Source organism: Amphiura filiformis, chromosome 5 (genome assembly GCF_039555335.1).
Source record: "Amphiura filiformis chromosome 5, Afil_fr2py, whole genome shotgun sequence".
Lineage (NCBI taxonomy): Eukaryota > Metazoa > Echinodermata > Ophiuroidea > Amphilepidida > Amphiuridae > Amphiura > Amphiura filiformis.
In genome coordinates this window covers 69,593,700-69,611,574 of record NC_092632.1, presented here as the reverse complement: position 1 = coordinate 69,611,574, position 17,875 = coordinate 69,593,700, and the positions used below count along the sequence as shown (strand labels likewise).

The following is a 17,875-nucleotide window of genomic DNA, read 5'->3' as shown; positions in this document are numbered from 1 at the left end:
TTCTAAAATTTACTTCGAGGACTGTTATATATCAAAAATGTGAAAAATATCAAATTTTAATAACTTGTCATAAAATTTGTATTATATCGTGAATTTCAAAAAATTAAAATTATTTGATATCAGAAAGACATTCTTCGTATTGAGAATGCAATTCGATATGTCTGATGTGCTCTCATGTCCCACAAAAAATACTGTCGAAACGCTCAAAACGCTCATTCCAGATCCCTTAAATTGAACCGACAAGATTGGTAAATAATGCACTTTTTAAGTTGAACATCATATGAACACCCGTGTATGAACATCATGTATAGCACTTGATACGGTTACCTGATATGGCGAAATTTGTGATTATGTAACTTTGTTTCTGATGAGCTTCACATCTGTAGTCTTAATTTACCATACTAGTACGGCGAAATATATGCGGAAATTTGTCATTATGTAACTAACCTTTATGTTTCTGATGTGCTTCACATATGTGGCCGGTAGTAACCTATATAAGCGTTGTTGTCACTGCTCATTACCCATACCTAATGAATCGTTCACTGATGATGTTTCTGGTTTAAATTCAGGCTCGCGGTAAAAAAAATTTAAACCCTACAAAACAGAACATTGAATCATTACTCATAATCCAGCATTGTGTTGATGCATGTCTATAGTGCATTTTTATGCATTTAACTCGTACTTAATTTTCACCCTGTTCATAAAAATTATATAAAATACAAATGCATATAACTGAAATCTAGGGTGTCCAGGTATAGGTACTGAAGAAACAAAACCTAGTGCCTATGTATTGAGGTACAGGGAAAACGATACTTATATCCCATGTGCTGTATATCAGTGGGCATCTTAGAGGGTACATGACAAACAACGCATAGTGCACTTACGTCCACGGCGAATTCACCGTGACCTTTCCAGCCATAAACCCGCTTATTGAAGATTAAACCGATATATGCAGTACTAAACCATTATATAGTAATCTATTGTCTAATGCAGATTTATTACCACCTGATAATATTGATCCAATGAGCGACCGAATTGTCCGCTACGGACGACTAATCCAATCGATAATGACTCTATTGACATGTACCAGCTGAGCTCCACTGACCAAGTTTTGGGATATTTTTCACTGGTTTGCAGCTGTTTGCTGTCATTTACTCATCAAGGCAGACGACCGTTATTATAAGGACTATGCCAATTATTTAAAGATTGACATGTAGAGAATAAGCCATAATTGATTGACAGAGAGTACTAAATGTGTACCTATGGCGGTTTTATGACACCAATCTTCAAAATACGATCAAAAAATGGCTGCCCGGTGAAGTAAAATGTGCATTGGAATAACACGGCGAGTTTGGATAGATGGTAGGATTTCTTTTTAATAAAAATGTATGTTCCCCTGTTATTAAAGCTTGTATCGGGTTGAAGATTCAGATATTTGCAAAAGAATAAGTAATTGAAACATAGAGAAAGTACTAAAATCATAGCTTTTATACTTTTGATATATGATACTAACTAGTTCGTCCCCAATAGCTACAACACAGCGCTACCAGTAGGGTTCAATTGCCTATTGTGAGTGCCCCTGTGTTGTGTGCATACATGTAGTTAACAATAACTGCATGATGGCTTGCATCTGAGATTGCACATTATATGGTATCTCAGTAAGGGAAAAACAATGCCTGTCTGATATTGTACTTTATATGACACCCCGGCACGGGAAACACAATGCTTGTATCTGATGTTGCCCATTATTGGGAATACAGGTACAGGAAAAATGTTGTACATTACATATTATTGGGTATCCAGGTGAGGTTACACATTGTTAAGTGTCCATGTATACAGAAAAAACAAAACTTGTATTTGATGTTGCACATTATCATGATTCTTGGGTATTCAGGTACATTGAAAGCAACGCTTGCATCTGATGTTGCATATTCTTGGGATACTTGGGCGATATCGTTTCATGTTGCTTCCATGCCCTGCGAAACCCTTATATATTGGAACTCCATCAGTTCCAAGTCTTAGCCGTCGAAATCTGCGGCCTCACCCCTACAGGGGCTTGTGGCCTTGATGTTTTTCAGCCCTGACGGGCATTAAGAGTGACCTCATAAAATCATGCACCCAAAATCACTTGTATCTGATGATTGGGTATCCGGGTACATGAAAAACAACGCATGTATCTCATGTTGCATAATTGTTGGGTGTTCAGGTCCAGACAAACAATGCTTGCATCTGATATTGTATTATGTTTGGTTCCAGGTATAGTAAAACAATGCTTGCTTCAAATGTTAGTGAGCATCCCACAGGGTTTAAACAACATTTGTGTCTGATGCTGCATATTATTGGGTTTCCATGTACAGGAAAAACAACGCTTGTATCTGATGTTGCATATTATTGGGTTTCCATGTACAGGAAAAACAACGCTTGTATCTGATGTTGCATATTATTGGGTTTCCAGGTACAGGAAAAACAACTCTTGTGTCTGATGTTGCATATTATTGGGTTTCCAGGTACAGGAAAAACAACTCTTGTGTCTGATGTTGCATATTATTGGGTATCCAGGTACAGGAAAAACAACTCTTGTATCTGATGTTGCATATTATTGGGTTTCCAGGTACAGGAAAAACAACTCTTGTGTCTGATGTTGCATATTATTGGGTTTCCAGGTACAGGAAAAACAACGCTTGTATCGGATGTTGCACATTATTGGGTATCCAGTTACAGGAAAAACAACTCTTGTATCTAATGTTGTATATTATTGGGTATCCAGGTACAGGAAAAACAACGCTTGTATCTAATGTTGCATATTATTGGGTTTCCAGGTACAGGAAAAACAACTCTTGTGTCTAATCATGGAGGTATATAAATAATTTATTTATATACGCTTGTATCTGATGTTGTACATTATTGGGCATCCAGGTACATGTAGGGTTTACTTTGTAAGTGCGTTTACCAAAAACCCTCGCCTTGATTTTTCCTGTTGCCGTAAAAACACTTGCGCTTTTAAACAAACCGCCAAAAGGCTCAAAATGACTTTTCAGGGGCATTTGAAAGCGGTCATAGGTTGCCCATCCTTGCACTGAACCATTGATTTGTATTTGAATTGACCTAATAAAGGTAGGTGTCAATACAGTAATCTCATCTTATTTAGTATTTGAAATGCTGACCATGGTTGATAGATTTTTTATTTATATAAAATCCAAAAATTATAGAACTATACCTCGTAAATTGGTGTCATAACATTGGTGTTTTTATTTTTTACTCCGAGTGCTTCTCACTACTTTTACATTTTAGTATATTAAATAGATTTCATATACAATTCAAACTATCTGCACTTACACAAAATATGTTAAGGGAAGGGGTATGAACGTTTGGACAGTATTTATTGTGGGACATTAGAGCACATCAGACATATCGAATACAAAGGATGTCCTTCTGATATCAAATAATTTTGATTTTTGAAATTCGCAATGTAATACACATTTTATGGCAAATCATTAAAATTGATATTTTTGATATTTAACAGTACTTGAAGTAAACTTTATAAATCTGATGATTTATACTTAAAAAGTATATAGGTGGGATGAAAAGCCGACGATCAATTGAAAATTTTGACCTCTCGTATTGAAGATATGGATTTTTTTTTCCCAAAACACCAAAAAAAATAGGTCTTTTTGGTTTAAAAATCCATATCTTCAATATAAAAGGTCAAAATTTTCAATTGATCGTCGGCTTTTCCTCCCAGCTACATACACTTTAAGAATATATCATTAGATTTATAAAATTTATTTCGAGGACTGTTATATATCAAAAATTTGAAAAATATCAAATTTTAATAATTTTTCATAAAATTTGTATTATATCGTGAATTTCAAAAATGAAAATTATTTGATATCAGAAAGACATGCTTCGTATTCAGAATGCAATTCGATACGTCTGAGGTGCTCTCATGTCCCACAAAAAATACTGTCGAAACGCCATAAACGCTCATTCTAGATCCCTTAAATCAGCAATTGAAAAAAAATGTAGGTAAGATCGTTATTGTGATTCGTGGCACGTCAGTGAATGCTTCAAAGAAAGGATTTTTTTAATATCATATAATAATGAAATAATTTCAAGGTGTTACAAGGTGTTTTAATATAATAGGCTTAAGGTTTCAAAACCTCTCTCAAGGTCTTAAAAACCTTGAGACTATACGCTGGCGAAGTTATGTAATAATAGGATTAACTACCGTAGCAATATGTGAAAACAATTTTCGAATATACCGCGCTGCACTGGTACGTTCACGTGGTACCTCTGCTTTGAACCATATCATGCTGATCACTTGCACCTGTAAGATTAGTATCTTTGAAAAGACCAGTATTGTATTCAATCTATGATTGCAGACATACACATGTGATGAGTGCAACCTGCTTGTAGTGCAGCGTGATATATTCAAAATTTTCATCTATTGCTATGGTAGTTAATCAGATTTATTACGTCACTTCGTCAGCGCTTCACGTTACTCAATTAAAAGTGATATAAAAATTGCAAAATCTTATAAACGTGTAAAATAAACAATAAATAAATATTTGCTGAAGCTAATCCATAATATATTTATATTTAGTTAATTTCTATATGGGATCAAAGATACTCAATGGGGATTTGTTTTCAGGTAATTAAATTATACGTGGTGTGCTAATGATACATTAAAGTTAATTATAATTATTGCAAATTAAAGCCATATTATAACATTTGTTGTGGAGGACACCCTCAATATTTTTCAAAATGCATACACGATGTTCATAACACAGTACGTACATGGCATACGGGACGGTGATCTACACAACAAAGGATCGTACCATAACACGACCGAAGGAGTGATACGTATTGGCGACATCGGCGCTGGTAGTAAATTCCAATTTTCTTTGCTTTGCCTTGGTTGTTCGGCTCAAAAACAAAACGGGATATATCTGACAGTAAAAGCTAACATTTTATGGCAAAGAAATGCTAATCTATTTTGTATGAAAATGTTATAATACAGCTTTAAATGTCATGTGCTAGTTGCTTAGGGGCCGTTCAATATTTACGACAGGATGAGTTCGAGTTTTTAAGGGGTAATCTGAATGTTTTGGGGGTCTTGCATGGGGAATCTGAATTGTTTACTTGAACCATGAGGGGGAATGATAAGTTTTAAATGGAGACAAAGGGGAAAACTAGGGGGATTCGAAAACTTTAAGCAGACTCGAGGGGGAACGCATATTTTGTTGTTGATTATTTTGTCAAAAATCCCACTCTCCCCCTAGCGTAAATATTGAACAGTCCGTTATCTTGCAAACACAAACGTTTTAAACGGGTATGTTATGGGTTTTGGTTAATAGGTAAAAACGTTGTAATAACTCTAAATGTCGGGTTATATAAAGGTAATGAATACGTTTTGAAACGTTTTTTTTTATGAAAACACACTACGACAACATTTTTAAAATATTGTCAAAATGTTATTGTATATTATTTTTGCCAAACATTTCGTCAACACTTAAATAGCATTATGTGAAAATATTTAGCAGGAAAGTTCCAAAAAATGTATTTGAATGTTATGAAAGCCTTTTATACTCTTTATATACGCTTTATATAAACCCGATATTTAAACGTTTTCTGGCAACCTTTTCTAACCATTTGCGAATAATGTCGAAAACATTTTGCGTTTGCGGGTAGCTCACAGTCATACTGAAGAACAACGGAGTGCGACTACGGAGGGCATTGTGAAAAATCTAAACATTTTGCCTTTGGAACCGAGGGATATTCCGAGGTCCAAAGCAAAATGTTTAGATTTTTCACAATGCCCGACACATAACTGATGCAAAGTTATTAACCGAATTCATAACCGTCACTTTTAACTCATCACTCAACCAAATCTCAAGATTTTATTCTCCGAAATTTGTTGAAATAAACAATTTTTATCAAAACTTATATTTCGCCCTTCAAAAAGTCGAACAGGCTAAAACGGACTTACCAATTACAGCACTGCGCAATCACGCCATGTGCAAATATGGTAGTTGCGTTCGCGTGTAGAGTTACGGCGCAACAGATGCGCACTACGCGGAAGTACCGCGCCGGTGTGCGTATATCATCTAACGAGCAATTTAATTGGGACGCACATATGGCATAATACGCAGAGGTTATGAATTAATGTTAACAAACTACAATATAGTGGGCGTGTTCTTTCGTTCTTACCAAGAAACTTAAAAACGTAGAAATCTGTTCCAACTGACCAGCAGGGAACAAATGAATAAATAATATATCAGTTGTAAGAAAACGAGCTGGTCAATTTTCTTTTAACATTGCTATCTTTCATAATTATTATATATCTGTATAACAGTGTGATCCAAACGTTACCAAACTTCAAAGACTAAATTCTTAAAGTCGGTTTGCTGCATATTCTTAGACATAAAGTCTGTTTCAAATGTTTGTTGCATATTCTTAAACAAACATATCTTTCTAAGAGCATGTTAGTAAACAATTACTGGAAAAGATTTTTGGGACACCCTGTACCATTTAAAAGCTTCCCGAACGAAAGTTTATATGAAAAGCAGGGTTATCAAATCCCTGCAATGATCGTAGAGACCCTGTCGGCGTGTAAGAAGGAATCAATTTAGATCTGTCTTGCAATTCCAAACCATTACTTTGTGATAAAGAATCAATATTTAATATCGCAGGCCATTTTTCCAGATTGCCTTTCTTCAGATCACGATTTGGTTCCAGCCACACGGATCCATTCTCATCCTCCATAAGTGATCCACTGCCCACAATGGACACGGGTATGATGATGTCGTTATTAAGTCCAGATGAGGCTTTGCTAGGGACATGATAGGGAGACGGGAATGGTGATTGATATGGGGATGGATACGGGGAAGGATAGGGTGATGGTGACGGGGATTGCATGCCATTAGAGTCGGGCATTGCTTTGATCTCATTATCAAACACCTCGCCTAATGTGTTCTTACGATGGGCTCCACACACAACAATGACGCGATACATTTGTAGAATAAGCACGAGCGCATTCTTTGTGGTAAAGAACAACATGAGTTGATTTCGTACATCATATTCAATCATTATATACAATCGCACAACAAAGTATGGTCCATCTTGTACCAAAACAGTCACTACGATCGCCCAAATCTCACTACCGAGGCATAGAGCATACCATCGTTCACGCTTCCTTCTACCATCTATATTCTCCTTAATATCTTTCAAAGTCAAAGTAAATGCGAATTGTATTAAACTCCAAGCCCAAACTGCTAGTATTACAACTACCATTGTAAAATTACATGTTATTTCATCGGTTCGTATCCCTTCTGTGATGAATTCTAGAATATCAGAGGCAATACCCATGAAAACTAAAAGTAGTTGGGAGAGTTGATCTCGTGAGATGTCACCTTTTGGTAATAACCATCGTCCTACGATCAGGAGAAGTAGGAGGGTATATTCGAGCATTAGAGCCCACTCTGAAAGTGGCATTGGTCCCTTGATTTTAGCATTGAGCGGGTACTGAAATAAAATAATGACACAAATGGATCAGTGTTGATTACGAATTACTTGTATCACATTACATCGACTAAATAACTTTTAATTCTACTTTTGTTATAGGGTGATATATGCTGACATAACGGGGGGAGGGGTCTTCGAAATTTTTTGTACGGAGATGTGCCACGCAGACTTCCGAATGCCCACATCTATTTGACCCCGCAAGAAAACCTCATTTGAACCCATCTCGCTGATACCTTACAAGTTTAGTTTAGTTTAGTTTTTATTTAGCATTGCAACATATACAAAAATACAGAAAAATGTTAAGACATCAAGTACAATGCATCAAAATTTAACAACAATAATAAAATGTGCACAAACCACAAAATGCCATCCCAGATTGGAACGGCATACACGCCACAACACCAAAAGTTGCAAGGCAAGGATAGCCCATAAAAGCCTGGCTACGTATGCAGGCTTATTTCCAATGGGGTCCCAAAACAAAAAATGGCTGTGGACGTGGAGGAAAATAGAAAAAAAGAGACATTTGGACATAAGCCTACATACGTATAAATTCTGCAGATTCCTGCTTCAAAGCACTATCAGCCAGGTGTTTTTTGACAGCCTTTTTTAAATCCATCCTGTTGCTTATGGACTGAATTTGAGGCGGCAAGTCATTCCAATCTAAGATGGCATTATAGTAGAAGGACTTGTTGGCAATACCTTTGACTCTGGGCACAAAGAAATTAAAATTACTAGATCTGGTACGATGGGTATGAGCACTTGAGGTTCTAATGAAGTTGTTTCTGAGGTATGGTGCACCAGTATCATTGAAGATGTTGAATACGTGGTTAAGCCTTAATTGTTTAGCACGGTCCTGAGAATTTAGAAGTTTAATGGAGTTACGAGTCAACTGATCAATGTGGGTCCTGGGAGACAAATTTAGAATAAAGCGGACTATTTTGTTTTGGGTGATCTGTAATTTGTGTTTAGCTCTGGTACTGATACCAACAAACCATGCTGAACAGCAGTAATCAAGGTGACACTGTATGAGAGCAGCACACAAATTTTTGCGAAGGGTTTGATTGAGATAGTTTGAATGCCTATAAAGAAACTTAAGACGCCCAATGACTTTCCTGACAAGAACATCAACCATGTTGTCACCCGAGAGTGTTTGATCCATTGTGATTCCAAGATAATTAATACTATCTTGGGAGCAGATAACTTGCCCGTTATAATTGATGTTAAAATCAGTGGCTCTCTTTAGTTTCACATGAGAGCCAAATAAAATACACTCGGTCTTACCCACATGCAGGGATAATTGATTGTCGATTAGCCACTGATTACATGATTGAAGTTCTTTGTTGAGTTCATGGGAAACGACAGTGTCATCTTTGTCCGAAACTAAGATGACACTGTCGTCGGCATATAGTAATAGTTTATTTTGCACGGAGGACACCATGTCATTGCTGTAGCAAAGGTACAGCAGGGGACCCAATAAACTACCTTGTGGAACCCCACAGGTAATTTTCATGAAATCCGATGAAATGCCATCAACCGAGACAAGTTGTTGCCTGTTGGACAAATATGATCTAAACCAACCAGGGTTGATTCCCATGCACTCAAGTTTAGAACACGAAATATTATGGTTTACGCTGTCAAAAGCTTTCTGTACATCTAGTAACAGCATCCCAACATAATTGCCCTTTGAAAGCTCAGATTTTATATAATCAGTCAAATGAATAAGGCAGGTTTCTGTGGAAAAGCCTGGACGGAAGCCAGATTGGTATTGGTATAAAATCTGTTTTTCTCTTAGGTATTCATCAAGCTGAACAAAAATACATCTTTCAAGAATTTTTGAAATACAACTCAGAATGCTCACTGGCCTGTAATTGCCCACGTCCAATCTACTGTTCTTTTTGTAAAGGGGAATTATTTTGGCACACTTCAAGTCATCCGGCACAGTCTTGGTGACAATTGATAGATTAACAATATGGGTGACAACAGAGGTAAGTTGGGGGGCCCCATCTTTCAAAAACTTGGGCGCCAACCCGTCCAAACCAGCACCTTTATGAGCATCAAGATTGGATAAAGCCTTGAGTATAAAATCTTCGGTAACTAACTCAAGATCAAACTCATTAGGAGTCACACCTTTGTCCAAATAGAATTGTTTAAAAGTCACAGAGTCCGTGCCAAATTTCTTGAGTGGAGAGGGCAATTTACTGACCAGTGTTGAGGCAATATTTGTGAAAAAATTGTTGATGTGGTTGCAAACAGAGAGAGTGTCGTAACACAAATTACCAGCAATGTCTAAGACGATTTTCCCTTTACTTTTGGATTTGTCACTGTAACCCAGAAGTTTTAGATGTTCCCAGAGCTTCTTAGGATTACCCATGCTATCCTCGAGTTTCGATTGAAAGAATGAAGCCTTCGCATTTTTGATATCCCTCTGGACTTCATTGCGTAATGCAGTGAAATCCTGATAAGAATAGTCACTACTACCTTTGAGAACCATTTTCCTGATCGTATCACGCTTCCGTATCTTTTCGAGAATAGCTGGGGTCATCAGGGCTCTGTGCGTATTTTAATACGCACATCTCTTTCGGGTGCAATTTGGTCTAGAACATTAGTCAATATGATTTTAAAATTGATCCAGGCAGTATTGACACACTCACAGTTTAGAACAGTTGACCAGTCACAGTTTGATAGCATATTTCTAAAAGATTCAACAGAGTATTGCTTCATTGATCTAATACGAATAATATTTTGAGAATTCAATGGAACCCTAACAGACTTTCTAGTGCAGTACACCAGAAAATGATCACTAAAACCCGTAGGCATGACACCACACTGAAAAACCTTGTCAAGATTGTTACATAAAATGTGATCGATACAGGATTCGGTTGTTTCAGTTACACGGGTAGGCTCTTTGATGACATTTTCAAAACCTGCACCAGAAAGTCTGTTAAGGTAAGATCTAGTTGTGCTGGAATTATGCACAGACTCTTCTAAAGTGCAAATATTAAAGTCACCAAGTATGTAGGTTTCCTGTTCAAGTGGAAGAGTATTAAAGATTTTATCTAATCTGGTTATAACATCAGTAAATATCTGTGACCTGTATATCACACCAAGTAAGATGGGCTTGGACTTGGGCAACAACAAATCACACCAAACCACTTCATTATCGCCTTCACTCATAAGGTCATTGCGAAGATTAAAAGCCAGGTCGCTTCTTATATATAAGCAGGCGCCACCACCATTGCGGTTCCTATCGCATCGTAAGACGTTGTAATTGTCGATACCAATCTCATTGTCAGTAACCGATGAATCAAGCATAGTTTCCGTAATTGCGATGACAGCTGCATTGGTTTGTTGGGCGATAACTTTGAGGTTTGAAAGTTTGGGTATTAGGGATCTGGTGTTGACATGAAGAAAGTTGAGACCTTTCTTAGGGAATAGACTGAAATCTGCTGGGGTCGTGTTTGACATGCGTGGCCCGGGGTTAACATGAACGTCACCGGATCTTATGAGGGCATAATTTAGAGGATACTGAATGTTATGATTTGAATGCAGTTGGGTTGGTGTTGACCAACCTGCAGTGTAGTCTCTGGAGACAGTCCATTTTATGTAATTGGAGAGCTTACATGGTGGAACAGGCGGAGCTCTCAGAGAATCATTGCTGAAGAAAAGTCTTAGTGACAATGATAAAATGATGATAGTATAAATGATGGCTGACTGTTTCCCGAAGAGGGCGGCCATGTCCATTGATGTTCAAAATACAGAAATACGGTATGTGAAGTCAAAGGGTAAAGCTTAAAATGATAAGCTTACTGACATGATACTGCCATAAAGTCTCAGCTCATGTACAAGTCCAAATATATCATTTGGGAGCACTTGGTAATAAATACAGTTGATGACAACCATAAACAAGCTAGATGTAGTAAAGCTTAAGGGGGTTCGAAACGATGTTTCTGGAAAACAGAAACTGAATTTAGAACCGTTTGAATAGATTGAATAAGTTAAGCTAAATACACTGAGCAAAATAGTTTTTGTTTGAAGGAAATCCGACATACGGTTGTCAAGATATGCATGTTTTTAGTTTCTTTGTATTCTATTGTTTTTGCCAATATATTGATGAAGTTAATGAGGAAAATTGGCAAAATGTGCTCATGAATATTCATGTTTGCCAATATTATACCAATATCTTATGAATAAACCTTCATACTACTTTTATTTTATATGATTTTGACATGAAACTTTGCCAATGTGTTTCTATGGCCTAAAACATTACCATGTGATTTTCCGCCCATCTAATTTGCATATTTGCATAATTAATTAGCATTATACTTAAGGCTAATTAATTATGCAAATATGCAAATTAGATTTGCGGAAAATCACATGTTAAAGGTTTAGGTCATAGAGACACATTGGCAAAGTTTCAGGTCAAAATTTAAAGGTAAAAGTAGTATGAAGGTTCATTCATAAAATATTGGGAAAATATTGGCAAAAATTAATATTAATGAGCACATTTTGCCAATTTTCTTCATTAACTTCATCAATATATTGGCAAAAACAATAGAATACAAAGAATCTTTCAACAGCAATATCTCAAAAACCGTTTGTCCGATTTGGCTCAAATTTTTGAATTAAGATTATTTTGCATATCTCTCTGCAACAAGTCTATTTTAATCTCAATCAGAGCAACTTGATTTTGCCTTTCGTACCACCTTAAGATGTGTTACAAAAGCTGTCAAGTCTGCCGAATTCGTGGTGTTTACAATTCAAGGCCGGAAGTGATGGACAGGCAGCTTAAAGTCTCAAGTTTTTTCTCAAATACTGATGGAGAAAACTCACCAAAACACATCTAAGGATGCTGCAGAGTCTATTGATGACATTGAAGCCACAAAATGTGAGCCAAATATACAATTAGGGCTCAAAATAATAACAAAAATGAGAGCATATTACAAGTATGTGCTCTCCCTCCACGACCACAGCAACAAGCAGTGAAAGAAGCACAAAGGCGTGGCGAATCAACAATATTGACCTCCCAGTCCGGGCCAAATGTCCTACGTCAGCTACGTTTAGCCAACGGAGAGACACTTCATTGATAACCCATCCAATACAAATAGCTACAAATTGATGTATGTTGCTCCATCAACTCGTAAAAAAAATATACTTTCAAACAATATCCAAAACCGGGATCGATCTAAAGTTAAATATTCATATAAAGAGTCTATGAAGCCGTGGTAAACGATCTCATGTTATAAACTGAAACACAATTTGGCGCTTTAACCGCCGTGTTGGCACTATTTCAATGATTTCTATACATAGGCCTATTGTTCTGGATCGATGAAGATACAAATTTGTGAATATAACTGACGCTCTATGCTCCTGTAAGCCTATATATTATGCAGACTTTCTCTATATCTACCTTTTGCTGTTTTTGCCACCTTTCGGTATTCCAATTTCTCACAAAAAGCACCCAAATTTTCCATAACTTGGGCGCTTTTAGGGGCACTTTTATCCAAATGCGCCCAATGTATATACTGAAATCGCTGAAAAGGTACCCAAAACGCCCGGAGGGGGTTCTCCCTGGTTGAAGGTATACGGGGATGTGCCACGGTTTTGGGGTACCTTTTCACGAATTTTGGTATATCGATGGGTGGGTTTTCAGTGGAGACCAATGCGCCCAATTAGGCGCATTTGGGCAAAAGTGCCCCTTAAAGCACCCAATTATGGCAACTTTGGGTGCTTTTTGGGTGTTTTTTGTGAAAAATTGGTATACTGATGGGTGGCAAAAACAGCAAAAAGTAGGTATAGAGAAAGTCAGCATCCAAAAGTCTGCGTGGCACATCCCCGTAAATTTTTTTCGAAGACCCCCCCCAGGCCAAAACGGTGGCATATCCTCGTATACCTTCAACCAGGCCAGACCCCCCAGTGCCCCTGTACATATCCATGCAGCTTCTCCATACATGCAGGCTTACCAAGTTTAAAGGTAGTGTCTGATTATCTGGCCTTTCGGGATCACACTGCACTTCTCCTGTCCGTCTGTTTATTTGGCGCCTAGAAAGCAGATCAACCTCTAACATCCATAGATAAGGTAGAACATTGACGATGTATAGAAATACACTTGGACAAAACCTATATAACGATAAACAAACATATGCTATTAATATTGCAGGCATAGAAGAAATGGGCTAATTTATAAAGCTTTTTGAAGTGTATAATATTCCCATCATAATATTCCCACTAAACAAGGAACATGTCGAAATCTTTACTTGTTCAGGTTCAGGAATTGTAAAACCCTTTGAATTTAGATATCCCCGCAAGAAGAAATCTACTGTAAAGAAAGTGGGAAAACATGTGATTTCATGTGATTTTAATTAACTTTGCACAACTGCATTTTTACATGGCTCACATAAATAGCCACTGAGTCCTTATTAATGGTCACACTCCAGTGATTTTACAATTGTGGGAGGACAACATGTTGATTCAGCTATTAACTAAAGCATTTTGACCAAATACCGCGTACTTTTCAATCTACAAGGTCATGTCTTAAAATCCTGTGCATCAAAATGAACACAATTACACACAGTAGCCTATTACTTCAATACTCTACTCTAAATACAAGTCAGTAACCAAGCAGTTGTCCAACTGACACAACAGCAAAATGCACTGACATGGCACAGCTTCGTAGACCACATTCACAGCCCAATAAATGGCACCCAGCACAAGAAATCTGTGAGTAAGTGGAATAGTGTAGTAGAACAAGACCTGTTTCTTGAAGAAAGTGTGTGAAAAGCCGATATCAACCCCATTCCACGCTATTCCACTTACTCTTTGGAAATTGTCATCGGTGTAAGGATCTTATTACGTACATTCTCACAGATTTCTTGTGCTGGGTGACAATTATTGGGCTGTGAATGTTGTCCAGGAAGTTGTTCAATGTCAGTGCATTTTGCTTCTGTTGTGTCAGTAGACTATGCCATAGTCGATTTTTGATAAATAAAAATGTTATTAATCATGATGAACGCATTCAGTTGAACTCGAAATTATACTGATATTTAGTAGGCCTACATCAAAATACTAGTATAAAATGGTTATGAAAAAGTTTAGGCTATATAATTATATTTGTGACAGTAAAAGTAAAGTATAGGCCCTACGTAGGCTTATATTATTGAATGCAACATATCATAATGGCATAATTATAATGACACTTCAATACTGAACAATTCTAATTTTAGAATCTGGGGAAGCTAACAAACAGAGGGCGTACGGTGACTGAAAAGATCAGTTGTGAAAATCTATCAATTGTGCACTCATTAATTAAATCAGAGTTTTTAAGCTTAAATGTAATAGCCAGAGTAGTGCACAATTGGCAAGTGGACTACGGAGAAGTCTATTGTGTCAGTTGCACAGCTGCTTGGTTACTGACATGTGTGAATAGAGTAGAGTTTAGAAGTAATCCTGTGTGTAATTTTGGTTCATTTTGATGCACATTGATATAACCTTGTGAAAAATGATAAGCTTCTTTTTTGGCTTACTGAAGTTTCATTTTTCAAACTGTTAAGTTTCTTTTTGGTTTATTCGCTTATAGTGTAGATTGAAAAGTACGAGGTATTTGGTCAGAAATCAACATTTGTCTTCCCACAACTGTAAAATCATTGGCGTGTGGCCATTAATAAGGACTCAAATGCAGTTGTGCAAAGTCATTTTGATGCACAGAGATATGACCTTGTGAAAAATTATAAGTTTCTTTTTTGGCTTACTGTAGTTTTATTTTTCAAAATGTTTATTTTGATACGCACTGTATTCATGATCTGGAATACTCCAACTTTAAGTATGTTTTTGCCTATTAAACATTGAATTGCTGTAACTAAAAATCTATTTATACATAAAATTAATGTTTCATTTGATCACACCATAACAGTCCACATTTTGTATGTGTATTTAAACTTGAGAATCACTTGATCCACGACAGAGAGTTTATTATTTATAAGATGTGACTTTAAATTGCTGTACAAAACGTTTGGATTTTAGTATACAGAGAATCACAAAGTACACCAGGCACAAAAAGAAGCTCGTCAGTTATATTCATCCTTGCTGTTCAATAACTTGATAATTTTGGATTATTCTGAAATATACATTTTGTAATTGGACTTTGCTTTCTCATTTGACACCCTGTTCGTGAAAAACGAACAAGAATTGACCAAGATATTCGCCTCCAAAGGGCGATGGGAACGCATCGTTGTATTGCACACAAGCACCACGGGCCAATCAATAAAGCACACAATATAACAGGCACAATATTATTGAATCGCTAAAATTGCAACTTTTCATTTTGGGGTTTGAGAGTTTGGAGGCGCATATCTTGGTCAATTCTTGCTCAATGTTCACGAACAGGGTGTCAAATCAGAAAGAAAAGTCCAATTAACAAAATGTATGTTTCAGAATAATCCAAAATTATCAAGTTATTGAACAGCAAGGATGAATATAACTGACGAGTTTCTTTTTGTGCCTGCTGTATAATGGATATGAGATGTCATACAGATTCGTTAAAAGCATTGAGACACGGGGTAGACAATACAATGCTTGTATTTTGCTCATAAAAATGGTTGCATATATGTGACCGTACAGCACGAATGAGCCGTAAATGTCCTCAATTGTATTCTGAGTTACAGTGTAAAATGGGCATGAAGGTCATATTCATAGGTATTTCAATTTGGTGCTACGTGTATCTCATTAAATGAGGTACACGTAGCACCAAATTGAGGTACCTATGAATACGACCTTCATGCCCATTTTACACTGTAACTCAGAATACAATTGAGGACATTTACGGCTCATTCGTGCTGTACGGTCACATATAGAATAAAATGAGTGGCCTTGAAAACATATTGTTGTATTTATTTAGCGCTTACAATGTCTACGCCCAGATTTATTTGTTTTCGATTGCATATTGAAGCATTGAAGATGTGTCTGGAGGCTTTTTAGTTGATTGCATGTAGCCCACGCCAAAATATATGAATTGGACATTAGAAAGATCACCATGTGATTGTCATTATTTGCAAAGAAAATTTAAGTAATTTCTATTAAATAAGAATTCCATTGTAAGAAATATGATAATGAATAGAAATAAAATTGCATTATATTTTCAAACTCTCTGGTGTTTTTTGAATAAGTCAGAAGACCACTTATGAGAAAATCCACGATCAATCTATCAAATTTTATTGGAATAACACTTTCATTACAGTGGCACTTATCAGACATTTGCTAAATAAATAAACAAATAAATAAATAAATAAATAAATAAATAAATAAATAAATAAATAAATAAATAAAATAAAATGTGCTTTGTCTGAAGTTTTAACATCGATTTTTTGTGCTGCTGATATTAATTTGAGCATTTAATAAAAGAAGAAAAAAAAACCCATAATATTGTAAAAGAGCCTAAATCAAAATGTGTTTGTAAATCGAAAAAAGCCATTTCATCAGCCTGCTACGATAATTGCCTAAGTCAATTTGTTTGTAGTTTTGAGAACAAACTACAAAATACGGTTCAAGCATTGCGAAGAATGCATGTTACGTAATCACCCTAATTATTTCTGATTAATCCCTTTAATTTGTCTCATTATCATTTGGTCTTGTGCAAAGATGGTTAAATGTATGCTTGAACCATGTTTTTTACGTTGTTCTCAAAATTAAAAAAAAAAAAATGACTTAGGCAATTATCGTAGCAGGCTAACGATTTTGATTACGTTTTTCTTCCCACTTCGATAAGACCAACTACATTTGCCATTTCAATTATACTTCTTCGTGATATTTTATCGAACTCAACTTTCAGTTTGGTCTATTTTTATCTCAAATTTTATTATCAATACAATTCTATTACTAGGCTATACCTACCATCTCCATCCCCCGTTTTTACTAGCTTTAAACGTGATCCAACCTTCCAAACACTGTAGCACTCCAAACACGAGTAAATGATACCAATACCGTGATTCAGAATGAACGTTTACCATCGTCCAGATACATAGAAACACATGGCTGGTAAACATGATTCGGACAACAATGTTCAGTAAATCATGAATCTTATTCATTTTGGATATCTTTTCTATTCCCATTTTATACGCGTTGTATTTGTTCCTGTTGCAGTTGCAGTTGTTGATGATATTGTTTCGATATTGTTTATTCACAATTTGAAAGAAAGCATTATTGCTTATTCCTGTTGTAGTTGCAGTTGTTGATGATATTGTTTCGATATTTTTTATTCACAATTTAAAAGAAGACATTGTAGCTTATGATCCACCAATTCGTCAATCATTTTTCCAGTCCTTCTTATTCTTTCAAATTGAATTCCAAGTTGACTTCGAGG

General features: G+C 36.2%; 2 protein-coding genes across 2 annotated transcripts; both read right to left on the bottom strand.

The window, feature by feature from the left end:
* Window positions 1-5,497: 5,497 nt before the first annotated feature.
* Window positions 5,498-17,599, bottom strand: LOC140151952 (transmembrane protein 26-like). Its single transcript, XM_072174256.1, has 3 exons — window positions 17,407-17,599; window positions 13,485-13,641; window positions 5,498-7,524 (listed from the first exon to the last, which is right to left on the bottom strand). The coding sequence occupies exons 1-3, from the start codon at window positions 17,556-17,558 to the stop codon at window positions 6,532-6,534; spliced, it is 1,302 nt and encodes a 433-aa protein (XP_072030357.1). The 5' UTR covers window positions 17,559-17,599; the 3' UTR covers window positions 5,498-6,531.
* LOC140151704 (uncharacterized) lies at window positions 10,066-12,490 on the bottom strand. Its single transcript, XM_072174040.1, has 2 exons — window positions 12,228-12,490; window positions 10,066-11,446 (listed from the first exon to the last, which is right to left on the bottom strand). Exon 2 carries the CDS (start codon window positions 11,263-11,265, stop codon window positions 10,066-10,068), a length of 1,200 nt encoding a protein of 399 aa, XP_072030141.1. The 5' UTR covers window positions 11,266-11,446; window positions 12,228-12,490.
* Window positions 17,600-17,875: the final 276 nt, after the last annotated feature.